This window comes from Mycena indigotica (genome assembly GCF_014461135.1).
Source record: "Mycena indigotica strain 171206Taipei chromosome Unknown Mind.scaff0008, whole genome shotgun sequence".
Taxonomy (NCBI): domain Eukaryota; kingdom Fungi; phylum Basidiomycota; class Agaricomycetes; order Agaricales; family Mycenaceae; genus Mycena; species Mycena indigotica.
In genome coordinates, this window is record NW_023503007.1 from 4,767,106 (window position 1) to 4,793,894 (window position 26,789).

General features: G+C 52.9%; 5 protein-coding genes across 5 annotated transcripts; 3 read left to right on the forward strand and 2 right to left on the reverse strand.

Moving 5' to 3' along the window:
• Positions 1 to 3,323: 3,323 nt before the first annotated feature.
• Positions 3,324 to 4,538, forward strand: MIND_00986600 (Short-chain dehydrogenase reductase sdr; the record flags this gene model as incomplete). The annotated part of the gene is made up of 7 exons (XM_037366471.1): positions 3,324 to 3,422; positions 3,520 to 3,581; positions 3,632 to 3,757; positions 3,808 to 3,967; positions 4,023 to 4,210; positions 4,257 to 4,418; positions 4,469 to 4,538. 7 exons carry the CDS (start codon positions 3,324 to 3,326, stop codon positions 4,536 to 4,538), a joined length of 867 nt encoding a protein of 288 aa, XP_037217883.1.
• Positions 4,539 to 5,036: 498 nt separating this feature from the next.
• On the forward strand, positions 5,037 to 6,042 carry MIND_00986700 (uncharacterized protein; the record flags this gene model as incomplete). Its single annotated transcript, XM_037366472.1, has 2 exons — positions 5,037 to 5,072; positions 5,122 to 6,042. 2 exons carry the CDS (start codon positions 5,037 to 5,039, stop codon positions 6,040 to 6,042), a joined length of 957 nt encoding a protein of 318 aa, XP_037217884.1.
• A 3,227-nt stretch (positions 6,043 to 9,269) lies between these two features.
• MIND_00986800 (Beta-lactamase class penicillin binding protein) lies at positions 9,270 to 11,371 on the reverse strand (the record flags this gene model as incomplete). The annotated part of the gene is made up of 6 exons (XM_037366473.1): positions 9,270 to 9,461; positions 9,506 to 9,833; positions 9,882 to 10,054; positions 10,106 to 10,395; positions 10,443 to 10,790; positions 10,846 to 11,371. The coding sequence occupies 6 exons, from the start codon at positions 11,369 to 11,371 to the stop codon at positions 9,270 to 9,272; spliced, it is 1,857 nt and encodes a 618-aa protein (XP_037217885.1).
• Positions 11,372 to 11,738: 367 nt separating this feature from the next.
• On the forward strand, positions 11,739 to 12,976 carry MIND_00986900 (uncharacterized protein; the record flags this gene model as incomplete). Its single annotated transcript, XM_037366474.1, has 3 exons — positions 11,739 to 11,826; positions 11,871 to 12,215; positions 12,267 to 12,976. 3 exons carry the CDS (start codon positions 11,739 to 11,741, stop codon positions 12,974 to 12,976), a joined length of 1,143 nt encoding a protein of 380 aa, XP_037217886.1.
• A 12,509-nt stretch (positions 12,977 to 25,485) lies between these two features.
• MIND_00987000 (uncharacterized protein) lies at positions 25,486 to 26,739 on the reverse strand (the record flags this gene model as incomplete). Its single annotated transcript, XM_037366475.1, has 1 exon — positions 25,486 to 26,739. One exon carries the CDS (start codon positions 26,737 to 26,739, stop codon positions 25,486 to 25,488), a length of 1,254 nt encoding a protein of 417 aa, XP_037217887.1.
• Between the last annotated feature and the right edge of the window lie 50 nt (positions 26,740 to 26,789).

Consider the following 26,789-nt stretch of genomic DNA (forward strand, 5'->3'; position numbering starts at 1 on the left):
TCTTTATCGTAGTACAAACCTACCCTGGGCATCCTTCTCAGCTTCTGGTGCCTCTCCTTGGTGATCTTGGAGATTTGTAGGAAGAGCACATGAAGGAGTACCAGGGCATAGATGATTGCGGCGCTGTAGAGCGTGAAGAGGATATTGGCAACATTTGAGTGTGTCCAAAGTGCTTATACAGAGCAGAGATCACAGCGAGACGTTGGGTATAGACGAGAGCGAGCCACAGAACCATGGTGAGTAACTGGTGCGCGCTCAGCATGGGAGTCAAAGACAGAAGCGATGACGTGGTGATTGATGATGTCACACAGTCACAGACAACGCCAGAAAACGTGAAGGAAAGAGCTGCATTAGTGTAAGCTCTAGCCTCCGCCATTCATTATTCAAATAGTATACACAGCCGCCCGCATCGCGTACTGCCGCTCACCTGTACTGCCGCTCCCTGTACTGCTGCTCAGCCGCCCACCGAGCCGCCCACCGAGCCGCCCACCAATTTCAAGCCGCCCACCCCATGTCATATTGCCGCCCACCATTCTGCCAAGAATAGAGGAAGCGGATGTATATCGCCACACACCGGCGGCACCGCCCGCGCACCGCCGCTCACCATCAAAGCTCAAAAGACGGGGGCTCCCCATGGCCAGCAGCTTGTGCACAGGTTGCACAGTGAGCAGCGGGAGGGTGTCGGCGACGGTGCGGGAGTGGCGCAGGCGCAGCGGATGCTCACCGAGGGAGACGATCCGTGTTGGAGAATGGCAGCCGCTGCTGAGCCGCGCAAAGTCGAGGCTGGTGAGCTACTCCAGCATGTGACGAGATATCTCCGCAGAATGCGAGCCGGCGAGTTGCACTGCGCGTTTGGGCGAGCGCTGATAGGAGCAGCCTGCAGGACTGAGGAGACTGTCGGGCTCAGGCTCAGGTATACATTGAGTGTGAATCACCGAGCCGCTGATGAAGCCGCGTACCTAGCGCTGCAGCGGCGAGCTACCATGTGCTTTGGGGGCACCAACAATAGGTTGCTGGCGGAAGCAATATTCGTGAAGTCACAGTAGCCAGAGCGGGATGGTGGTGGAGCAAAGTTAAGATGCAGTCGAATGACTCATCATCTGTCAGCCCGCGGCGTCGACGCCGCCGGCGAACGTTGATGGCGATGATGACGACGGCGAGCGCAATGCAGCATACATTCACGACCCGGAGAAGTGGCCAGCGACGAAGGCAACGCCCTTGTGATGACGAGTAGTAGTGAGGTCGACGAACGAGAGCGGCGGCGCAGCTGCCGCTTACTGGAGACTTCGCATATGGGCGTGGCCAAACGGCGTGGGCCTGCGCCAACGGGCGTGCACGCCCGTGATGGCGTGGGCGTGGCGTGGGCGGGCGTGGGACACCTTCGGCGCCTTACCATCGGCACAAGGTCAGGTATTGCCACGGCTCGATGTCTATTGGATACCATTTCATCGTCCAGACACTGCAGGAGTTCCGGAATAAACGGGGCCCCTTTCGATCGATTATACACCTCTAATCAATGTACCAAAAAAAGTAGTTTTTTTAATACCTCTATTTGCATGCAAAAAAACCGTCCCAAATTTACCTGCTTATATGAGAAATACGTGCTATAAATAGACCTTATTTTTGTCACCCAGTTCTGGGGCAGATTGAACACCCTTTTTTGGACTAGTCTTTGCATCAAAATGGGAACCAAAAAATATTCACTTATATGATCCAGGGCCCTGATATATGTCATATAAGTGCATATAAGTCAATATAAGTGAAGATTTTTTAGTCCCCATTTAGATGGCAAAAAAGGTCCCAAAAAGGCCATTTGATATACCCCCAAAATCAGGTGACAAAAACAAGTCTGTTTATAGCACATATTCCTCATATAAGTAGGTGAATTTGTGACAATTTTGGGGGGCACAAATAGAGGTACCCAAAAAAATTTCTTTTTTTGGTACATTGATTTTAGGCATATAATCGATCGAAAGGGGCCCCGTTTATTCCGGAACTCCCACAGTGAGATGTGCCTGTCGGCTGGAATTAACAGCCATCAAAGATGTTTGATCGCTGCCTTTCATGATGCCAAGAGGTGTTGGCAAGCCTCTCAACGCCTCTACGGCTTGTCCCAACCTTGCGGCAGTGACAGCGAGCATGGAGCACCCACCTACCACCTTCCGGAGGGCAGGGTGCGAGTTCACTGAGACGGCGCGGCCTGGGGCCCGGAACTCAAGCACAGCGTCGATATACCCGCGCCGGCGCCCGCCCCTGCGCCAGACCGGACTGGGAAAGTGACCACCGCAGGCGGCTCTCCTGCTGGTGCTCGTCGTCGTCATGTGCTGCGCCGACGTCCGCGGGGTCGCGGGCGGGGTCTAGCACGGTCCGGCCGGCCGGCCTATGTCGGTGGCTACGGTTCGCGGTCACCTCGCCGCCAACTGGCCTTCTGAAGCGTTTTGGCTGCGTCAAAGCACTCAGACAAGTCATAGGACTTGCTATGTATGGAGGCCCACGCCCGTTTGTCGGGCGTGCCAAGCGGGACAAACGGGCGTGCCAAGGCGACCGATGGGCGTGGCACGCCTGATGGACGGGCGTGGGCTTTGATCGCCCGCCAAAACCCACGCCCACGCCCATCCACGCCCGTTGGCGCAGGCCCACGCCCATCGGGCACGCCCGAAAGTGAACTCTCCGCTTACTGGGGTGGGCGGCCGTGTTCATCGCCGCCCTCCTCGCTTGGCTGAGAGCCGCCCTCTGTCACACGAGAGCCGCGCTCAGTTGTGCGAGAGCCGCCCACAGCCGCGTCAACACTGCCACCAGCCGCCCACCGCGAAAAGAGGGCGGCGAAAATGAGGCAAAAAGCCGCCCACCGCCGCGTCCGAGCCGCCCACCCAAAAAGTCCAAGGGCGATGCTCGACAACGAAGCCACCGTTCGAGCCGCTCAGTGGCGCGTTCGAAAGGGCTCGTCGGGGGCTATCGAACGGCTCAGGAATGTCCTTATTATGTCAAGTATTGACAGAGATAATGTCTACACAATTTTCACAGAGCTGCCCACCAGCCGCCTCCGAGCCGCCCACCCCAGAAGCGGCGAAATATTTTTGCCCCCATACGGAGGGTTGGACATAGTCCAGCCGGCTTCCGGACTCGTGCCGTACCATCAGGGAAGCCAACGGTCGGTCCCTTAGTCACCACCCGCCTTCCCGAACAATCGGACATAGTCGGCGCTAGTCGCCGGGGCGACCGGTAAGCAGCGATACCCGGGCCCGGAATCGGATCATTACTCAGCCCCTCATAACGCCGCTTCTTAGACTTCTCCCCTCACCACCACCCCGACCACCCCGGATATGTCTGCCCGCCTTGAACAAGTCTCGCAGCATCTGAGCAACGCGTACGGCCGTGGCCTGCTTGCAGGCGAGGTCGCCATCGTCACCGGTGAGTGCCACGTCGACAGCGAGGCCGAGCGGCGCTGACGAGTCTGGGCAGGGGCTGGGCAGGTACGCTTCGGTTAAGTGGGAGGAAGGCCAGGCTGAAGCGGTACAGGGTATTGGAAGGAGCATAGCGCTCTTGTTTGCGAAAGAAGGCGCAAAGGTCGTCATCAGCGAGTGCGTGCCTGACATCCCCTTTCCTCGCTGGGCTGAGGGCGTAAATTCAGCATTGACGCGAAGAAACTCGAGACGGTCGAGGGCGAAATCAAGGCCGCGGGTGGCGAGGCACTTAGTGTGGCAGGCGATGTCGGCGCTGACGACTTCCCGAAGCGCATTGTGGACGCGACTGTCTCGTGGGTTCGCTCTGCCAACCCTACTACGCGTTGCTGAGGTGCCACATCAGGAAATACGGCAAGATCAACCACATCGTGAACAATGCTGGCTTCACATTCGACAAGATGCTGCATACGACGCCCGACGAGACATGGGATATCATCATGAAGATACATGTCCGAGCGCCGTTCCGCCTTATTCGCCAGGCGGCGCCGTATTTCCGCCTCAAGGTGCGTCTCTCTCCCCTTTCCATATTTACTCCGTTAATTGAGTCCGCTATTATAGCCCGAAGCACGCGAGAATCGTTCGATTATCAACGTGTCGTCAACGTCGGGGCTGCACGGGAACGTCGGGCAGGCGAACTACGCCGCAGCCAAAGCCGCGATCCCCGGTCTCACCAAAACCATCGCAAAGGAGTGGGGCCCGTATGGTGTGCGAGCCAACACGATTGCGTTCGGCCTCATCCACACCCGGTGCGTCGCTCTGTCGAGATTTGGTACCCATACTAACTGCCGCCAGGCTGACTGCGGCGAAAGAGGCAGGTGCGACGATGGTGATTGACGGCAAGGAGGTTGCGCTCGGTGTGCCCGGCGCGAAGCCCGAAGAGACGGCCGCGAAGAACCCGCTCATCCCGCTCCGGCGGGGCGGGACGCCCGATGAGGCGGCGAGCGCGGTGCTCTTGTGAGTGGTGTCCGTCTCCTGGTCTGTCTCGACCTCACGAGGGCGTGTAGCTTGGCGAGCCCGCTCGCGTCGTATGTGACGGGGCATACACTGGAGGTCACCGGTGGTGCGGGAATTTGAGTATGGTATCTGTCTGAATGGTGTTTTCTTAAAAGAAGATCTTTCGAGGTCAGCCCGACTTCAAGGCGCTAACTGAAACTTGAGGACCAGCCTGAGTGACCGTCGTGACTGCGCGGGCGTGCTGCCTGCTTCCCAGCTTTTTTACTTCACCAATGGCTATAACTTGAGGGAAGTTGAGCGTGTGTGTCCACCACGTTCATGATGTTCCTCGCGTTGACGTCGCTTGGCGGCATGACTCACTCACTGGTGACGTGAGTGACTCTCTCTTTTTTCCCTCTCCCTCGCTTTCCTCCTCCACCGACAACGATGGGCGGCCAGGGCTGGTCGATGTCGAACCTCTCAAAGCGGCAGCGGAAGTACGGCGCGAAGCTCGGGGAGATCCTCTTCGAGAGTAACGGGGCGGAGTTGCTGCTCTTTCTGCGGAAGGTCGCCCACCGGCCGCTGGACGAGTGTGTAAAGCCGTAAGTACGTCCCCGGGAGAAAAGTGCGACTTGGCCAATGGGGGCGGCGGGTGAGGCTGGCACAGCGCTCCAGGTGTGTCTCCCTTTCCATTTGCCGAAGCAGATGGGTGCTAACAGAGCAGTGTGCCGCCGACGGGGATTGTCGCGCTGCCCGTCGAGCTGCTCGACGCGATATTCGAGGAAATATACGGCGCGGTGGAGCGGCTCATGCTGGGGATGACTTGCCAGGCGCTGTGGGCCGTCGGGCGCCGCCACGTGTACGCCCTCCTCGTGCAGGACACTGCGGCCATGTGCAATTGGGCGGGCGACCGCATCGCGTGTCTCGGCGACTATATGCCGCTCCGGGAAGTGCCGGAGCATATATTGCTGAAGGAGGAGCGCGCGGAGATGCGTCGGGCAGACTCGGACCGGCCGGGGCGGACGACAGCGAAAGTGATGAGGAGGACGAGAAACCGCGATCACACGGCGACGAGGACGACGACAAGGGCATCCCGGAGTGGTGGTGGACGGAGTGCGGATCGACATCGTGGGTGCAGCGCACGGCTGAAATTGTGCGCAACGCGGTGCTGTCACTCGCAGATTACCAAGGCGACGCGATGTGGGTGTGCAGCGCGCTCCTCGACGTCGCGATCACGTGCGACCCGCCCCTCGCGCCGCGCACCGCCGTCCTCCGCAACCTCACACTTAAAGTGTACGTTCGCGAGGCGGCGCTTGCAGAAATGTGTGAGCGCTTCCGCGGGTCCGAGAAGTTGCGCGCCGAGTTCGACCCCCGGGCGCTGAAAGCTGTGCCACGGCTGTGGGACACGACGTTGGGGGACTTGCTGCACTGCCTGATATGCTGGAGCAGCGTAGACTCGACAGCGATGCGCTACGAGGGCAACATATACCAGGGCATTTGGGCGGGGCACTGCTTCGACATCGTTGGCGGCACATGGCTCGACAAGGAAGGGGTCGAGCGGGAAGGGTGGATGGACGTCACTGAAGAGGCGTTGGCGGAGTTGGAGGCCGTCTGGCGCTCCGAATATGGACTGCGGGACTATTAGGAGGTATTCTGTGTGGGCGACTGCTAGATTGACGCGGAATTCTGTGATTTATATGCCCTCGGCGCTTTGACATTTGTCAAAATAATAACAATGATAATTATAACGTTAACTAGACAGGGCTAGGCTATGTCCCAGCTTTAAATCTTAATGTTACTTTACTGAGGTGGAATTTATAATAAACACTTTATAATATAAAATTATTTATTGATTTAGACAACATTGCTACAAACTACAGAATAGCATACACATGCTCATGTATATTCACAAACAGGACTGCCAGAACTCACATCAGTAAACTTTATCTACTTGTTCAACAATTTGCGGGTAAATTGAGACTACTTGCATACACTCAGGTATTATTATACTAAATAGCCTTAGTCATGGTAGGCAAGGGGGTCCCAAGATCCCTATCACAGACATGAGATAAGAGGGGGGGTTGATGGTAGGACCAGGTGGGTTACGCTATTTACCGTAGGAATTGTTCACAGCTTTATGTCCCATTTAGGATTTGTCACACTAGCAGTTTGCTCCTGAAGCACGGGCGATGCGGCAGAAACCCATAGGAAGTGCGCAAAGGTACGAGAAGGTGGGGAAAGAACAAGAAGGAAGTGCTGAATAAGGCTTAGTAAGGCTCAGCTAAGCCACTCACCTAAGCCTGACTAAGGCGTCAAGGAAACGAGGCAACGGGGACAGCCATGTGAGGCTGAACGAGCAACGGGGGCAGTACGAGGTGCCCGTCTCACTGTGATGGAGTGATAGGCCAAAAGGTATATATTGGGGCCTTTTGTACCTAGATAGACAGTGAATTCCCCTCCCTGGGCCAAGGAGGTGTCATTATTCGAAAATTGGATATACTGTCGAAAAGTTTTTAAGGGCCTTCTGGGACCCCTCTCCCCCTTACCATATCGGGCAATATATTCCCATGATCGCTCATTATGTGACCTGATTGTGTGATCAAAAGTGGCGATAAAATTCATATTTCTAGTTAAATTCATCAAAATCATGTCTGGAACATTGTTGCCATATATGGCATATTGTTTGATGCTCTTGATGCTAGCTTCAGTGCTATCCAACACAATAATAAAAACAACAGATAATATATCAGCAACAACAAATATAATCGGTGTCACTATAGCTGTGACTACTATATTAGGAGGAGGTTGTATTGGTTTCGGGTTTAGTTGCATATTGAGTTGGTGGTTAGAGGGGGCTGGTCTTTCCTCTTATGATATGGTGAGCAGGTCTCATCTACCCACACCCACATCACACACAGCACCACTACTATCTATGGTTCCCACTCAGCTTTGCCATCATCACTGCCTTCTTATGGATTGCAGCATGTATATACTTTATATGGAGCCCCAACCTCACTCGCTTTGATCTGGTCATTTTGGGTATTTGTTGGGTTTCCACTTTCCCCACCTACCACCAGATTGACTGCGTTTCACTGCATTTCTTACTGAGTTTAGACTTTAACAGCAATGAGCCCCAAAATAGAAGGGTGTAACAAATAAATTGCTAAACTTGAAGGCACAGCCAAACATGCATAAACCATCACACAACATCAGCTCAATATAAGAGTAATAATAATAGCATATTCAGCAGTGTTTCACTGTCTCAATAGCTTTTAGAGGAAGTCAATGGAACCCAATCAATCTAGGCTGGCCTGGAGTGACCCATCAGGCCCAAAATGGCCTGATTTGGCCCGGACACTGATTTCACCAAGGGACCACATTAACAGGCCCTTTCAGTTCGATTCTACTCAGCTCGCTTCACTTGCGGGCCTGATGATCTTGCTGTTCTGTTCCGGGGTGCACGTTCCTATGAGGAGCCTTGCACAGCACGACCCGAAGCCTGACAGATTGATAATCTGTAAGTCTGTAACATTCTCTAATGATTGTACTATTAAATAACAATGTTTCCTTTTTGGGGAATTAACTAGCTCCAACACTTGCTCTATGGTAGGAAATGGGTGGAGGTGTGCTAGACCATCCTATGATATCATATTAACTTAGATCATAAGATTCCATGTATGTAGTCCCAGGAAATCAGCAAAATACTGCTCAATTTAGTATTCAGGCATGCTTGGCAGTGAATAAATCAAGGCAATAGTGACATAAAATATCACTGATAAATCTTAGGGATAGTAGCATGGTATACATTTCAAATGAAGTCCCTTCCAACTTTATTCACTAAGGCTCTAGGTAAAGATCTGTGCTCATCTTTCAAAGGGGATGGAGATCAAAGGCTACTGATGAGTGAATGCATTGCATTCTTAGTGCCCTATTGACCGGGAGCTAAGAGGATGCACACCAGAGCCTCATGTTAGAGCAGCCAAACTCATAAAGGCACCTTACACTAGATATAATATCTAGTACTGTTGATTTAACAATTCCCTATCTAAACATAATTCTTGTGAGTTTTTAAGAGACAAAGAAATTACAGGTCACTCAAGTCACTCATGTGACATATGAGTGAACTGTATTAACTATGCTTAAAATCTTGAGGAATAGGCTACATATGCTGTATCTGAGCCAATATTATATAGCAAAATATATGTTATATGGAAATTATTGTTCCAAATACATCTTCTGCTTCCATGTCTACAACCTGTGGGTCAACTTGAACCTGGTTGGACCTGTACCCAGAAGGGTAAGGGTTACTCAGGGTGCGCCTTCTGAGACGTACTCAACCCTATTCATATGAGATTAGAATGTGTAGCCTAGGGTCATCATAATTTGAAGTGGAATTGGTAGATTCCTGATAATGACAATCATTCAGATACATTAAGAAGTTGTAAGGGCAACCCTGGAGACCCCGACAAAAGCCTAGCAGGGGAGGATCCAAAGGCGTGAATAAAAGCTACAGAAATACACGGAGGGACCGACCTAGCAGGGGAGGATCCAAAGAGAAGAAACTCTAAGGGTCCGCCTGTTAGGGTGCCAACTATATACTGGTCGTCCGTAACTGCCGACGTAGAGCGCAGAAGGCCTGAGCGGCATCGCAGGCTCTGTCCCAAGGTGATCGTTGGGAGGGTCTTGACAGATCGGTGATTGTGCGGGCGAAGGAGGCCGTGGACGATGGTTGGGGTGGGTCCGAGGGTCCGAGGGGGCGCCCGGTCGGATGCGCCTCAGATGCGTTTGGAGGGTCCGAAGGAGACCGAAGCGGGGGTTCCCCTGACAGAAGTATGTATAAATTGGGGGAAAGTACAGGAAAAAGAGCTCTGTTTATAACTTTTCAAACCACACCTCTGCTTTATCTTTCACACTACTGCCTTCTGGAGCTTCAATATCATCCCCTGGCCCCCAGACTCCACACAAGCCCACTCCAAGTTTTGGGCCATCCAATGCAAATTCAGCTTGCATACTCACATCTGCAATGACCTTCGGGAAGAAGGGCTTGTCAGGATCATCTATCTTCTGTGACAGTATAAGCTTAATGCAGCAAAATTCAAAATCCTCACCCGACTGCCCAATATGGTCAGATTGAATACATTTCCGGAGAAATGCTCCAGCTTTATATGAGACAGGCCAAACACTATGGGCCAGCGGGCAACAAGAGTAGGGATGGAGGAGTTGAGTGTGCCAGGCAGGATTGTTGGCCATTCTTGTAGGAGTTCATTGCATGAGGTGGATGATTCTGGTGAGAAGCACAGTTCCATTGTACCATACCCTAGATCTGTGTACATCCCTGCCAGATCAGGAAAGGGAATGGTAGGAAGTGTTGCATTGGAAGAGCGTGGTATTGCTTTTGGAGTGGAGTGGAATGCTTTTGTCATTGCAGCATGGAACCTGCAGGTTTATTATTGAAAAGGTGATCATTTAGTTCCAGCAATATACCTAGCAGTCCAATTGATTGGTTCCAGACCCAACAGCTCATCGAGTAGACGCCACCGAATTGCCGAAACCAGGTAGCCGCCAAGAGAGTCGTCATTGGTAAGCACTGCTACACCAAAATTCTGGCTGGGTACTCGTGTAATCTGTGAATGATGGCCGAATGTCGTGCCCCCATGCTACAAGCACAGGTGTCAGCTTGTAAACAGTTTGCGATTGAATGAATTAACCTCAATGTACTCTATAGTGTCATCAGCATGATATGAGATTCCCAAGGCAAGGCACTGACCAAATCCCCGATAGGTGCCCCTCCATTGAGCACCGCCGTAGACCTTGGGCGACAGCTCAGGGAACGCGGCAACAGGGTCTGTGACCATGATTCCCCCTGACACCCGGCGAATCGCGCTAGCAGGGATCACGGTTGTGTTCTCGTATGGGTGCTTGCCCTCGTTGAGCAGCATCTGGATCCATGTCGCTATATCGCGTGCGCTGGAGATGATGGCGCCAGCGCCAGACATAACTAAAGCGGGTGAGACAACCGACAGGCCGTGCATACCATATAAATACCGTGGCCCGGCGCGCCATTAGGCATCCAGAAGGGCAGTGCACGTGGCGTCCCCGGGGCAAAGACGTCCGCTGTCCGGTTGGCGCCGTCCCGCTCGATGCCCTGCGATAGGCGCCCGGTGGCTTCGGCGACGGTAGAGTAGTAGGTTGTGTCGGACATCCCCAATGGTTTGAAGATGTTGTCTTCGACATAAGTTTCAAAGGGGATGCCCGTGAGCAGGGGCGGCAGATAGGACAGCACGGTGTACATGTGATTGTTGTATTGCCACTTGTTGCGGAAGCCCGTGGACGGGCGGAGATACCGCAGGCGGCGAATTGTGTCGGGGACTGTATCGGAGGGTATGATGATGTCTGGGTGATTTGGTTAACACTGGATCAGTAGAACAGAACTAGACAGTAGACGCACCGTGCGGAGGCAAACCCGTCCGATGGCTCATGATATCGATGATTGTGCTCTCCCGGTCCGCCACCGGGTCCATGAGGCCCCACTCAGGCACGACATCCACGAGCTTCGTCTCCCAGGTAATTCTCGTCCGCAAACTCTCGTTGGCAACCAACAAGCCCGTCGCGAGGACATCGAAGAGCTTCGAGTTGGAGCCGATGGCCCACAGTGTGTCGCCCGTGGCCTGCATGCCGCGCAACGTCGCGTTTCCATATCCCTTCGCCTGGACCGCCCACTCGCCCCCTGCGTCTTTTCGCACTATGGCGATGCCTACTCCCGCTGGACTGTGAAAGTCGGCGAGAATCTTCTCGATGGCAGAGTCGAGCTTAGCGTCAAGTACAGGCTCGGAAGGCAGCGTGAGCGCCTGTTGCGATCCATCGATGAGGTCCTGTCCTTGGTAGTGTGGAGCGGGCCCGCCGACGCGGAAGCTCTCTAGCGATGCGCTGGCGGCGGCTTGGAGGGCAATGCAGAGCACGAGCGCAGTCCGCATGGTGAGCGACGAGCGCAAGGAGTGAAGCGCCGTGACTGCGGTCTATAAGCACTTCTGTATTGAATAGCCGGCGACGTTCGGAGCGCGGGATGAGGGAAGCTGAGAAAAAGAAGTGATGATTCGATCGTGACATCGTACGATTCTTGTCACTTGTCACTGTGACACCACGGCTTGTCCATCGACACCCATCTCGACCTCCGCGTCGCAATCCGCCGCGCGACCGCTGGTGCCTGCCGCCCTGCGAGTACCGCGCGCGAATGTGATAGACGCCACCAGAAGCACGAGCCATCAGTTGTTCCCACCAGCGCTGCGGACGCGCAGTCATAAGAACCTCGACACCAGCACTCACCTTTCCCTCCCATCCAACATGCTCATCGTCAAGACTGACGAAACCGCCGACCCGCCGTCCTACAGCGACGCCACATCGGGATCGCCATCCGAGACAACGGACTACGGTGTGTCATCTTCTCAGCCTGGTACCATGATGACCGATGTCCAGTTTACTACATTCTCCGCTCACCCAACGCGCGCCCCTCCCACTCTGCCTTCCAACTCACAGCACCCACGCTTGGCCGCGTCCTGCTCCGCGCCATCCCCCCACCACGGACCGTTGCAGTGCTGAAGCGTTGCATTGCCAGCCTCGAGGGACTGCCCATTGCCGCGTCCGTGGCGGTAATTGTGTATGTGGATGAGGATGAACCCCAGCCGTTACCTGATACGAAGCGCATCGGTGACTTTGGCTCTCCGGGCCGGCCGTGTGTCGTTTGCATGCCCACGATGGTGGAGGAAGGCCCAAGGGCAGAACATGTGGGAGAAACTGGGGAAGAGAATGCGGGAGAATACTGTGCGTACTACATGCCTTTTTACCTCGCTCCTGACTGACCAATGCCGCAAGTCTACTACCGACTCTACACCACCACTGGCGAAGACACCTCCGTCCACGCGTTTCACGCAAATGACCCGTCGCTGGGGCGGGTTTCGCGCGGCAGCATCCCAACGCCATACCCCTTTTATCAGCTTAACCTCGAAGCTGAGATAGGATGCTCACTACTAACCGCCTCCATTGCGCACATCGAGCGCAAACCCAATTATGCTTCTGCGGAGGTCTACACCTCCATATCGGCGGCGGAGGCCCTCCCGGCCCATGCGCTGCTGCCGTCGACGGCCGGGCGAAGCAAGGAGACCGCAGTGGTGCTGGTCGCATCCGAAATGTGCACCCCGGTCCCCCCGGGCAGGCCACACGCGTATCCCGTGCCGCCTTTTGCGCCGCCGACACCAGGATTCGGGTCGACAGGGATTCCCGGGGTGCCGTCCCCTCCGCTCCACGCCTCCCTTGTCAGACCAGCGTGGCCCCTCGCGGACTGGCGCACCGGCCTTGGGCGCGGACGCAATTTCCCGCCGGCTCAGCCGTGGGCGGTATACGAGCACAGCAACGCGGGCCCTGGCTTTCGCGCCCATGCGCTGGGCCAGAACATTGCGAACAACGCGCTGGATATGGCTGCGCGGTGGCTCGGCCGCGGTGGGCCAGCGGCGAATGTTGATCCTGCCGTTCACTCGCGGGCTCGGCCAGGGGGGCTCGGGATGAAGGGGATGAATCTGGATTGATTGATTGGGCGGAAAACTTTCGTCAAATGATGGCGGGTGAGGCATGTATTCTGTATACTTAGTTTACTCGTGTACTGTCTGTAGTGCTGGCCAGAATTATATTATGTTTGATTAATTATTGAATATATTCAGAATGTTATGAATATATTATGCCCTTGGTGGAGCACTTGAATACGATTATGTTTGAATATATTATATTATATTATATTATGACTATACTATATTATAGTCACAGAATATTCAACTATAGCAAGATAGATGATCACCGCTATTTTCTCAATGCATGTAGTCAGTTATAGTACTGATCTTAGTCTGAGTTAGCCCTACTTCTGATAAATGTCACATATTATCTATCATATATGGTGATTCATACATTACTCCTAGTAGGAACAAGGGTCAGGAGTGATCACTGGTCAACCTAATACTAGTGGCAATGCCCTGATTGTATTTTGAGAGTCCTATGTATCCAAGGCTGGGATTAGAGAGGCCTCAAAGGAATTTGCCCTGACAATCCAGCATGTATCTTATGTATTTTTTTTTTCTTCTAGCAGTATATATGCATACTAGATTATAGTTGAATATATTCATCACATATTCATATTTTGCAGCTGAATATGATTATACTATACTACAAATATATTATTGTGTTGGAGCTCTGAATATGATATGATTATAATATATTATGCCATAAAATAATATAATCATATTTGGCCAGCACTAACTGTCTGCGCTGCACTTACATAGTTGATTTGGCAGATTGCTTTATCTAGCTTAAATCAAACGTCAATCAATGTTAATCATGGATAAGTAGTCGTCATAAGACGATCATCGATAAAACTTTGGTTGTCCCAAACTTTCACCATGAACACCCTGGCGCCTGAAATCCTCACAATCATACTGGGATTCCTGCACCCGCGGGCGCAGCTTCCGTGCATGCGGGTGTGTAGATGCTGGCACAGCATTGTCATGACAACTCCTGCACTGGAGTACATGTGCAAGCTGTGGCGCGATGGGCTGCTGGCAGGAAACTCGCACGGGAGCACCTCGGCGCTTAGCCTGGAGCGGCTGCGCAAGCATTGGGACGCCTGGCGCACGTTCACCTGGAGCGAAAAGCACATTGTGCCAATGGAGAACATGGAATTTTGCCGCACGCTGCTTCTTGATGCGGCGTGTTTGCTATGCACAACAAGGACTTCGACAGGCAACTCAGCATGCTTTGTCTCTCTTAACTGCCACCCCCGCCGGCACCGGCCGGAGCGGCGCTGACCAAACACGAGCTGGGGCTGGACGCCGACGGCGACGACTGTGCGATAGATTCGGGGCAGGACCTGCTCGTTCTCCTGCAACGCCCGTCCACCGCCAATGCGAAACTGTCATTCCGCTCCTTATCTCAGCCGGCCATAGGCCATCCTGCTGCGCGCCAACCCGAGCTCACCTTGCCTCTACAGACATGCTCCTTGTAGCAATGACCAGGATTGGTAACATAGCCTGGATAATGATACCTTGACCAGCTAAGAGTGCCATTAAAGTCCAGGGCAACAATGTAAAGGTCAACTGCAGCCTTCTGTCAGGGCTGGATGTGGATGTTGCTCTGCCTGATTTACTGCTAAAAGCCATTGATATTGCAAAGACTGAGTTTAAAGATGTTGCTACTGCTACTAGTAGCCTGCTATGAAGCTAGTACTTCTGGCTGAACGGCTTGCTGGTGTATTTTTGAATATAATCAATTATGGCCAGTGTATAATATATTATATGCATAATATAATCATAATCATAATCACTCATATTCAATGGGTCTGAATATACAGAGGGCATGATATAATCATATTTATTAGCATATATGCAAAATATATTCTAGCATAATATAATTGTGGACAGCACTACTTAGTATACACTTAGGTTTCAGCATGGTCAACAGCCCTAGATATAATGTTTTTATGGTACTGGGTGCAGGATATCATGTACAGCTTTGTATCCCAATTAAGATTGGTCCCATTTAGCAATGGCCAGGTCCGGTTCAGGATTTCGGTTCGAATCCGAACCGGACTGGACTGAACATGCGTTCGGTGTTCAGGTTTGGCAAATACCCTTTCCGAACCGAACCTGGCCCTCGGTTCGACCAGGTTCAGCCATTTTGGGCCAAAAAGTGCCAGTTTGGGGCCGGTTCGAACCACCGTTCTGTCAGGGGATGAGGGTCCAGGTGCCTAGTTGATACCAAAGCCGGGGGAACAGCCCCACGGCCAACTACTTAAGTACAGGGCTATCTGCGCACGGACCAGTCACGTGATCAGTCACAGCTGTCACATCACATGCTCCCCTTACACCAACCCCTCCTCAAGATCCGTCGCCTCGACGGATAGGCAGAGTGTAGGGTTCTGCGAACTCATATTCGGGATCGCCAGGGAAATAGAGGTTGTCGCCTATGACGCGCGATGACTGCGCAGGTACGCCCCCTCGTCGGGCGGTCTGCCGGTTATGCGGCCGGGCGTGAGCTACGTCGATCTGCATAGGAGAGCCGATCGGGGTAGGTGACGCGCTGGTCAGCGCCGACGGAGTGGCCATAACCACCGAGGGTGCGAAGGGAGTAGGGTAAGGCTGGGGGGTAGGAAGAGATGGTGCCGCAGCCTGCATAGGTTGGGTAGTGGCGGCAGCAGGCTGCCGGGGTAGGGAAGACGGGAAGAGGGGCACCTGAGACTGGGCGTGGATCACGGTGGACAAGCGGTGCGGAGGGGCACGGTCGACATCCATCTTCGTGGCATGTGGTACAGGCACAGACGCGGCAGGAGGAGGGGGGCAGGTCCCTCAGCAGACGGTGGCTGACGTTGCTTCTTCGCACGGACACGCTTGCGCATAAACCGTTTCCCAAGCGCAATAAGCGCTTCACCGATTTGCTGGTCGGTTCCCCGGATAGAGACCCGGCGCTCACCAGGCGCAGCGCGATCAGAGTACGCGCGCAACTGAGCACCGGAAGTGTCGTGAGCTTGGTGGAGACCCTTGCCGCCCACGACCCACGATATGCCCGACAGCCGAGTCAGGCACCACAAGCGTACAAGAGAAGCGCGTGACAGTATCAGGCGCAGTAGGAGGGAAGGTTTCGGCAAGTGGTATAGAAGTGTGGGCGGCAGCAATGACGGCAGGGGTAGGGGCCGGGACTGTTGAAAGAATCCAGAGACTGCCATCCCAGACACCGTGGAACATAGGACCAGGGGAAGGGGGAGCAGGGGGTGGAGCAGGCGTACCATACTCAAGGCGGTCTAGACGGTCGGTGAGGCGAGTAATTTCGCTCTGCAGGAGCAGGCAGTACGAATACAGGTCAACAGGGACGCCAGGAGTCGTCATTGGAGAAGAGCAGGCAAGCACAGGCTGCACAGTAGGGTGAGGACGAATATAGGAGATAGAGAGGATCAACTGGGGCTAGAAGAGTGCCAGAGTCGATGTAGAGGCTTTGGTATGCTGTCAGGGGATGAGGGTCCAGGTGCCTAGTTGATACCAAAGCCGGGGGAACAGCCCCATGGCCAACTACTCAAGTACAGGGCTATCTGCGCACGGACCAGTCACGTGATCTGTCACAGCTGTCACATCACATGCTCCCCTTACACGTTCGGCATTCACGTTTGGCCAAATCTGATTTTGAACCGAACTGGCGGTCCAGCATTTGGCCAAAAATGGCCAAGAACCAGACCAAACCGGACTTGGCCATCGCTAGTCACATTGTACAGCTTTTGTTTCCAATTTGCGCCTTGACCAGCAGTGACCCCAAAAATGGAAATGTGGAAGCAAATAAATTGTTAAGGCTAGTGCCAAATATGTGCATACATTCACATGACATCTGCGTAATATAGGAGTAATGGATATAGTTATTAGTATGGCATCTGCACAAGGTTTTTCCCAGAGTTGCTGGGTGAAAATATATCAATATCAGAGTTGATAACAACAGGGTGACCTCCTGTAAGGGAATTGTAAATGTTTTTACCCCCTTGCCGTGATGCCAGTAGTCCAATCAGGACCCCATCAGACTGAAAGCCCCATTCAGGCCCCTAATGAAGGAGAATGAAAATTGCCTTTTTAGGCCTGGATTTGATGGCAAATCAGATTTGAATGCATAACGGTGGCCGCAGGTGTCCGCGCTGGGACCGCGCGTAACCTGTAACACAAACAATTAATCGAAATAGTACAGTACCTGTATACCCACGGAGGTATGACATACCCATGCTATTGCCTACATTTGATAACTAACCTTCCGTTTTTTATATTTCCAAACTTTAAAGTTTTGAAATTAGCTTACTTATATATGAAGGGAAAAACTACTGAGATGTGTACTGTATTATGGATACCAAATTAGACGACCTGCGGAATACAGTAGACAAGTATAATATGCCACACTATGTGGCTACTTAAGACTTAGATCCGGATTAAGTTAGCTTCTTATACTGTTGTATTCAATCAGTCCGTATGTCACACATCACAATGATTATAAAATCCGGAATTTTTTCACATGTCCCACTATTTTTACTTGAATCCTGTCCCAAAAAAGCAGTGCCAAGAACTTCTTAATCAGGAAATAATTTGTACTCATATTTTTGTATCAAATGTCACACCACTTCTAGCATTCAAATTGAAATTTCCCAGCCTGAGTCAAAGAAAAGGATGAAAGTATAGAGTTGAATTATGATAATAGACAAACAATAGCTGCAATAATTTCCTACCCTCCCATCCGGAACACTATAACTTCCTTCGTCTTAGGCTGCCCTGGGTCAGCTCCTGTTGAAAAGAATGTTCATGTTTACACACCTGCGTATCCGTGTCACAGCATACAATCCACTGCCCATCGAACATAGGTATGTCAATGGTCTCAACAGTGTCATCTCCATACGGTGCATGAATGGCCCGTGTCACTATACGACATGGCAATGATGTCTGCACCGGGTGCTCAAAGAGCCCTGCCGTAAATGTGCGTATACAACCATCGTCATGCATGACGGTGAGCTTGACCTGCGGTTGGAACCAGCATGGAGCATCCTGCCAGTGTAGCACCTCAGGTTCCCTCTCTCCGTCGCTGTTATAGGCCGCCGCGGCTGCCAACATTCCCTCTGCATGAATGACATTCAAGTTGTGAAAACCTCCCAGCATGCCAACTTGATATTTCGGAGCAGACAAGCCAGCCGGATGAACACTGTGATCCAGATTGGTTCTCGGCAGACTGAAGTCCAGCATTTGCACCGCATAGTTGTTGATAGGGGGGAGCACCATTCGCTCCCCGTGGACGGACCTGCCGGTGAAACACATGCGTAAGATTACAGAGGCGGCGATTTTCGAGAAATCGGACTCACGCTTTGAGGTAGCTTGATCCAAACATGCGGGTCGCCTGTGGCCCCCATTCATCCCAGGGGATGTTTTGGACTGGCGCGCCGGCGTCCCACGCAGCAATCAATGCGAGTATCGTGCGGATGTGGAGGATTAGCCGCGCCGTGCCGCCCGGCTCGTATTGGAGTTCGATTTCTATGATTCGCCGGTCGTTGGCGCAGTAATAGGGCAGGTCGGGGGCTGGACATCCCACGTATGCCCCCGAACAGATAAGCATAACCTCGAGCACGCATTGAGTTGTTGAAAGCGGGGGTAGATGCAGACTCGCAATGCACACCGGAACCAAGTCTACGGCCCGAACTGGCAGGATGTCTGGGAGAGAATATACGTTGAGGTACCCACTCTCCCCATACGGCCTGCGGCATGCCAGAAGCAGTACTCGTGGTGTAAGCAGCCGACAATCCAGCACATAACAGTCTGGTTCAGCGATGAGATCCCACGAGAACAAGACGGCGCCCGCCCTCCAGTCGACGACTGCCAACCATTTGCCGACTCGCATGTGAAGCTGAGGTTCGTCAAACTGAGAGAGATGAACCGCCACGACGTCGCCGACGATATCGAGTGAGCCTAAAGTCTCATCCTCACGCCCGCCGGGAAGAGTAATCTCCGGCTTTTGAGCCGCAGGATGGTGCAGTGTTGGCTGGGCCAAGGAACGGAAGGATAATATGGCGTCACCATGTGGGGAAAACCGCAGCAAGACCAGGAGATCTTGGCCCACATCCATCTGGAATATGTGCGCATCGGCGAACGACCCGATGTCGTGTATTTCCAGTGCTGTATCCACATTCGGCAGCTCCGCCAACCGGAGCATATTCAGGCGCCCGCAAAAATCTTTGTCGTGCATAGCAAAGACACCCCCGTTGATAACCAGCGAGCGATAGAGTTGCATGTCGCGGCCCTCCATCTCCACCACGTACTTTTCGCTCCACGTGAGCGTGCGCCACGCGGCCCGGCGCTCCCGGAGCCTTGCCAGGTTCTCCGCCGATGAGCGCCCGTGGCCGTTGCCAGCGAGCAGCCCGTCGCGCCACAGCTCCCGTATGTACTCCAGCGCGGGCGTCCCCATCACGAGGCCGTGCCATCGGCGACACACGCGCGCGCAGGCAAATAGCGTGCGCGGATGCAGACATCCCAGAACGACGATGAGGACCTCGGACGGCATCGTATCCATGGTGGGCGTTTAGGACAAGCCAGGAATGAGTGTGACATACACGTACACGGTGTACGTACACCCGATCAGTGCGGCCCTCACGGGAGTTGCCTTGTCTGCCATGTGCATGTTCGGAATTGTGTAGGTTTGACAAGATTAATGAAAGTTTCTCGCCGCAAGTACTTACCGCGTCCTCGTCAGTATCGCCACTCGCCACTGGCAGGCAGGCAAGTTTACCACATCCCTTCACACCAGGACCCAAGATTGCAAAATCGTCAAATACCCTCGTGTTCCTATCAACATTCCTACAGCTAACCGCTCCACCGTCCGACCACTCACGCAACCGGCTGCGGCTGGACACCGGGGCGCCGCTGGCCATGCAAAGCGTCAGTTCAGTCAGCAGTCAGACTCGCTCACGTACACCGGGCCCGGCCTGATTCTGGCGTCCACCGCCGAATCCGGGGTTTTGCGAGCCGGTAGCCTGCGGGGCGAGTAAGCGGGGGAAGGGGATAAAGGAGAGACAACATACAGCAGGGCCTTGACGCCCACCGGCGGGTCCTTGTGCGCCTGCGGCCTATATCCAGTAAGCATCCTTCCGATAGAAAACGGGAGGGGAAGAAAACGCACGCCGGGACCACCTGCACCTTGACGGCCGCCGGCGGGGCCTTGCGGGCCCGCGGCCTGTGGACAAGTTAGCGAAGAGCGAAACGAAAGGGCACAGTGAGCGTACGCCAAAGCCAGGGAAGCCTTGAGGGCCTTGGCCAGCAGCCTACAACAACTCAGCGAATGATAGCTACCGCGGTGAACAAAACACGTACACCGAAGCCCGGTGGGCCTTGTTGCCCACCTGCGGGGCCTTGGGGACCTACACCCTGTGAACAGTGAGTGAACACAGAAACCGGTGAAGAGCAGACGCACTCCGGGGCCAGCCGGGCCTTGACGGCCGCCTGCGGGGCCTTGGGGCCCTGCAGCACCCTGCGACGAATAAGTCCAAGATAAGGTAATTTACACGGAAGACCCACGCCGGGGCCAGCCGGGCCTTGGGGCCCTGCACCCTGTGCAAAGTCAGCGCGAAACAGCCACGGTGACTAATAGACGTACACCGGGACCAAAGCGTCCACCGGCTCCTTGGTTTTGCGGCCCAGCAGCCTGTAGCGCGACACATCAGCGACGGAAAGAAGTGAGGCATAAACAGCTTACTCCGGGACCGGCTGGGCCTTGACGGCCGCCTGCGGGCCCTTGACGCCCAGCAGCCTGCGGTTGGTCAGCGCTGAAATAGCCTGGAGAGACGAGCACGTACACCGGGGCCCTGCGGCCCACCGGCGGGGTTTAGCGGCCCTCCAGCCTGTGGCAAGAACTCGTCAGCGATTGGGTACTAGTGGCAAAGAGAACGCACGCCGAAGCCAGGCGGGCCTTGCCGTGCGCCATCCTGGGGCTAGAACGAATCAGCGAGCGTGGGGGCATGAGAGCGGAAGCCGTACGCCAAACCCTGGCCCTTGTGGCCCATCACCCAGTCTCCCTGGGCGGCCAGCGAGGTCCTACCATTGCCACGTGTCAGCCAGCCCTGCACATTGCCTCTCCACGAACACGCACCGCGTCCGGGAATTGCGGGATCGGGGCTGCCCAACTCTGCAGCGCGAAGAGCATAGTGCACACAAAGGCGACGGAGACACGCATGGTGGTAGAAAATTCGGTGTCGGAAAGACGGTGTTAGAGAAGACGCAGGGCACGGCCGAGCGAGAAGAGACGAGGAGGAAGTGAAGGGTGGCGCTGCCGGGGAGAATGCCCGCCGTCCTGGAGAGGGCGGCCTCATATAGGATTGCGTCTGTACATGGTGGCGGGAGAAGAGGCCCGCGACAGCTGTCAATCACAGATGATGGCAGCGGGAGATGGCAACAAGCTCAGTGATGGCGACACGTAGCGGCGGCGAGTGCTTAACGCAGGCGCGGACCTCAGGCGCGGACCTCAGGCGCGGACCTCAGGCGCGCTGGCGCTGTGCTGCGACCCACGCCTGCACGGCCACCTTGCGCACACGGGCAAAATTTCGCTCGCAACGCGGCCGGCGAGCCACGCAGCTTCTACTTACTTGCCAAGGCCCAGAGCCTGTCTGCCGTCGAATCTCCACCGCAACGCAGCAAGCCAGGGCCCACGCTCCCACCGCCGATCACTTCGCGGTTAAATTGCCCAATGCCCGCTCTTGCGGCAAAACGGCCGGCGGCGTGATTCTTGCAGCCGCTTGGCGCCCTAAATGTCCAAGTTCCTCTAATACCTTCAATGAAATCGAATTTTATAGCGTCTGAACTGTCCATAATATATTTTGGTTCTTCTCTCTTTTCTTCAACACACCTTACTATACTGTATTTGAGTATTCTGTGACTATAATATAGTATAGTTATAACATAATATACCCCTAAATGTCCAAGTTCCTCTAATACCTTCAATGAAATCGAAGTTTATAGCGTCTGAACTGTCCATAATATATTTTGGTTCTTCTCTCTTTTCTTCAACACACCTTACTATACTGTATTTGAGTATTCTGTGACTATAATATAGTATAGTTATAACATAATATACAAAAAAGGCAAACACTGGCACCATTGCACTAATAAACACCAGAACAATAATCCAAGAATGCAAACTTTTTAAAGTTGAAAACATTTTATACTAGTAGCAGGGATAATTATGTATTGTTCTGGTCAGTTGTAGCCAAATTTATCAATAAATGCAGTGTAAATATAAGTCTATACTGTGTTATAGAGATTTTCAGGGGAACTTCCCTTTCAGCCTGCCGCTTCCAATTCCAATCCTGATGCCAGTCCAATTCCGATTCCAATGATTGTATCACCGCCTCCATCAAGCGCATCACTGCTGAGACATACTGCAAAAGAAGTATTTGATACATGTTTCAAACTGGATACAACTTTTTGGAGGTATAACTTGTGCTTTTAGAGTTTTTAGATACAGCTTTGCAAATTAGACACAGATGATATCAGTGATGACTGGCCAAAAAAGTCCAAGTTATTCAGATAACCTGCATGCAGAAGTAAAGTTGGACTTGGAAAAGTTGTTCAACTGGCTAGTGGTACCCCCCAAAAAAGTTGTACTCAAGAAAAATTTGCATTTTGGAAAGTTGTATGTAATGATATGGGCGGTATACTGTATCATAAGTTTTTTGCAAGTTTTAACTTTTTTTCCCCCTTTTTTTTGTACAACTTTGAATTGTCTTTTTTAACATGCTAAAAGTGAGAACAACTTCCAAAAGAATGGATTCAACTTTCTATCTTCACTAACAACTCACAACTTATTTGCTGCAACTTTCTATCCTCCCATTACAACATTTGAATTAGTTGTTGGTTGCAACATCCAAGTTGTTGGCTGCAACCGAAAGCCCATCAGGAAGACGCGTGACGGAGTCGCTGTGCAAATCTCTTGACTCTTGACGGCAGCAACACGACAAGGATGATGACGGTGGCATCAAACCGGCCAAGTTAAAGAAAGTCTTCAATGTGTTGATCCCATTGGGATGTTCATGCGGTGAGAGTCATTTTTATCTTCTATCTCATGCTGAGAGCTACCGTAGCTGGTATGGGGTCATTAAGCGCCGTGTCTATCGTGTTTGTGGCGCTAATGCTCTTTTGGCACCACGACGGAAATGAGAAACTCAAGCCATGGGGTTTCTATGATATTTCAGCATCTTAAAAAGTCTCAACTCCTTCATATGGACAACACAATCAAACGAGCCTCTTTCTAGGTTTGGCGCTGATTCAGGCTCAGAGTACAAGTCCGTACCCCCCTCGTCACTGCCCCTGCCACTTGACCCCTCCTCCTCTGCTCTTGTCGTCTTTATGCCCGCTATATTTACCGGAGCTGCTCCGGACGCTGACGCGCACATGGACGCACTTGAGGCGAAACTAACGGAGATTGCAAACACGGCCGCACCTTCCTATACGTGGTTAAGACTCATGCCCCATACACGAGGCAAAGGAAACAAGGTGAACGCCTAAAGGATATAAGTAAACAAACACAAGTCCAAATGGGTAAAGATCCGAGTTGATGGTCAGAGGGTCCGTACAGGTCTGAGGGAGTCTGCGTGCAGATTAACTGTTTGAAGGGAAACGCTCAGATACCTTCATCGCGTAAAAACCCTGTTGCGCTCCAAGGATAACCTCGGAGCGTCCGAAGATGCACGGGATATAAGAGCTATAAATACTTTGATGCATTACTACATACTTCAGTTTGTAAATTAACGTTGCCGGTCTCTATCTCCCAGCGTCATCTTGACTGTGCTCTTATCTTCTTGTTGTCAGGGGAACCTCCCTTTCGGCCCCTCGGAGACGATTCCGATTCCGGTCCGACTCCGGTTCCGACTCCGGCGATCGCATCACCGCCTCCGTCAGGCGCATCGCCGCCCCCGCCTGGCGATCCCCCTGGGACCTGGCCTGCGACATGGCGCAGGCATACTGCACGGAGCAACGATCAACCTTGGCGCGTCAAGAGCGCAGTATATAGTTCCGCTACCTAGCAGGCAGACCCTTAGAGTTTCTTCTCTTTGGATCCTCCCCTGCTAGGTCAGCCTCACTTGTATTTGCTTACTTCTATTCACTCTTTGGATCCTCCCCTGCTAGGACCTTGATCTCAGGCCTCCGGGGTTGCCCTTACACTTGTCTCATCTTGGTCAACTGGAAGCCCCGGTCACCCAAACATCCTTCTGTGGTGTTCCGCCCCCAAGTGCTCTCCGACTTTGACTTCGTTTCCGACTCCGACTCTGTCTCCGGTCCTTTGGTCGACACGGCACTTAACACCCTCCGTGTATCTCCATAGTTTTTATTCACGCTTTGGATCCTCCCCTGCTAGGCTTTCGTCGGAGTCTCAGGTTAACAGAAGCCTTGCTCTGAGGTTATACGGAGAAGCCTGGACTCTGGGGTTAAACAGAGGCCTTACTCTGAGGTTATACGGAGAAAGCCTTGAATCTGAGGTTATACCAAGATTACCATTTCTATTTTCTATTCACAGTAACTTTACTGTTTTTGTTATCTTATCTTCTCTTATTCTAAGAGAAGACTCAATCAACTGACTTGGAGTATTGTTTGATATTTGGGTGTTGTTGCACGAACTGAACTGAACCCTAAATCCATTATCACCTACGTGTATCAATTATCAATTGTCTCTGACTACATGTTTCGCTAACATTGGTGATTCGGCCCATAGGCATGAAAACATTTTTATACTACCTTGATAGAACTTCTATATAAATATATTCAGTATATCTTTATCCATGGATATGGGTACACAGCCAACATGGATACAGATACAGATAGAGTCCCACATACCCAAAGGTATATCCGTGCCACTCCCTGTAAATATGTCACTCCTAGGAATATGTCTGGCTACCAAATGCATAAGGTAGTGGTAGTCGGGCTCTGTCAGAGAGCAGTCACTTGAGCCGTCTGTATCTTGACTAGAAATATATACGTTTGGGGGCAATTTGTCTGGGTGAGGCCGAAAACCGCGCGGAAAATGTCCTAAAAGCGGCCCGCAGAGCCGAGACTGATGGGAGGCATCTCGCACTGGCGGTGGCCTCACACGACGCGGAAAGGGTGTGGACGGCAAGAAGTGGGCGTCGGACAACCCACACGGAGCGCTGCGACCAGCGAAGCGCGTCCGACGGCCGCTATGTCGGACACCCTGTCGGAGCAGGAAAGCGCAGTGTAAAATAATCTTATTCTTATGTAAGTCAATGTGAGGGTACAACATCGATTTCGCTGGAAATATCTTCTGCCAGTTTGTGTCTCTTGGCAAAGGAAGTGAGGCTGGCTGACCAAGCGTGAACCAACGCCACGGGGATAACTGTCTCCAGACGACGCCAATAAATGAGGAAACAGGTGGAAGACCACCCTCCGATCTTCATCACTATCTCTGGTTCAACACCAAGGCAGAGGAGATGGACGGAGCCACCAATGCGAAAACTGTGACCGAAAACTTGGTCCAACGCAGAATCTCAGAATATGGAAGAAATGAAAACGAGGAAGTCGGTTTTGATTGTCGGGGACCAGCAGTTGCCGTCGCAGTAAGCGAAGAATGGAGTGTTATGGTCCGGGGAGTGGTTTATGTGCAGGTGGTTATCGAGGGCTTTAACAGGGCACAGGTCTCGAGTACCAGTTGTCTTCGTCCATGGGAGATGCAAAGACACCACATCACGGCCTGCCTGTTGTGAACGCGAGATGGTTGTCGAACGTGAGACGTCGTGAATGGCCTTGAAGGACTTCTTTGTCTCCAGGGTGAGCTCTCCCAGTCGATGACAGCCCCAGAAGCAGCACAAAGCGAGGGCCCAGAATGCCACGTCGCGGGGTCTTGAAATGACAAGTCGTTGTCGGAGTGCGCATAAATGCTCGAGGGGGACCGGACCCCGCGGTGGGCGTTTGAACTCCGTGCCTTTCTTGGCCACTGAGCGAACAACTTTGGATACACATTCCACGTCACCGTGCCAAGGCGCAAGGTTGATGTGGTGCCAGTAGGCGAGCCTGTTAAGCCAGTTCTTGGCGCAAGAGCCTGAAGTTTTACCGGCGGCTGAGGAGATGAAGCAAGCAAGCAAGAAGGGGTCCGCCGGCATGCGAAACTCTTCGGGGATATTCCTATCATCACACCACTGAGTGAATTGCAGGGGCCCAGCAGCATAAGTCGATAGAGTGTTCTCCGTGACCCCATTGTTGATCTCTGCCAGCGCGAGGGCTTGGTCTTCGAGCAGAATATGGGCACGATATGATTGCTGTGAAGTGCTGAATGGTGTGCACCATGCGAGGAAGCGATGGGTAGCGGGGACGGGAGGCCGATACGGGGATGGACGGATGTTATTCCCGAGCTTAGCGCGACAAGGTTTCGATGTGCCGAAAGAGTGGGCGATGGCAGCTAGCCGTACGTTACGAGTTGCTGCATGGTTATCGTTGGGGTGTGAGGCCGGCAGGAGATGTAAAGCACCTATCTCTGGGGTTGAGGTGTCGTGCGGAGACGGACCTGCGGGAAGTGATTGTGCTGGAGGTGCCGAGGGCTCGGAGCTGGGTTGGCTGGTCATTCTGACCCGTAAGCTCGCGAGTGCTCTGGAGTTTTGAGAGACGAGGCCAGTACGAGGTTTGTCGGTTTGCACAGGGGCAGCGGGGAGCTGCCCAGTTTCTTGGTTCTTTGAGAGGATGGAGTGGAGAGCATACGTGGGCACTTGCGAGCTCTTGGAGATTAGGTTAGAGTATGAGGCAGGCATTGACACGACCTCGTGATGCGTTAGACAGGGGTACGAATATTACAATTGAG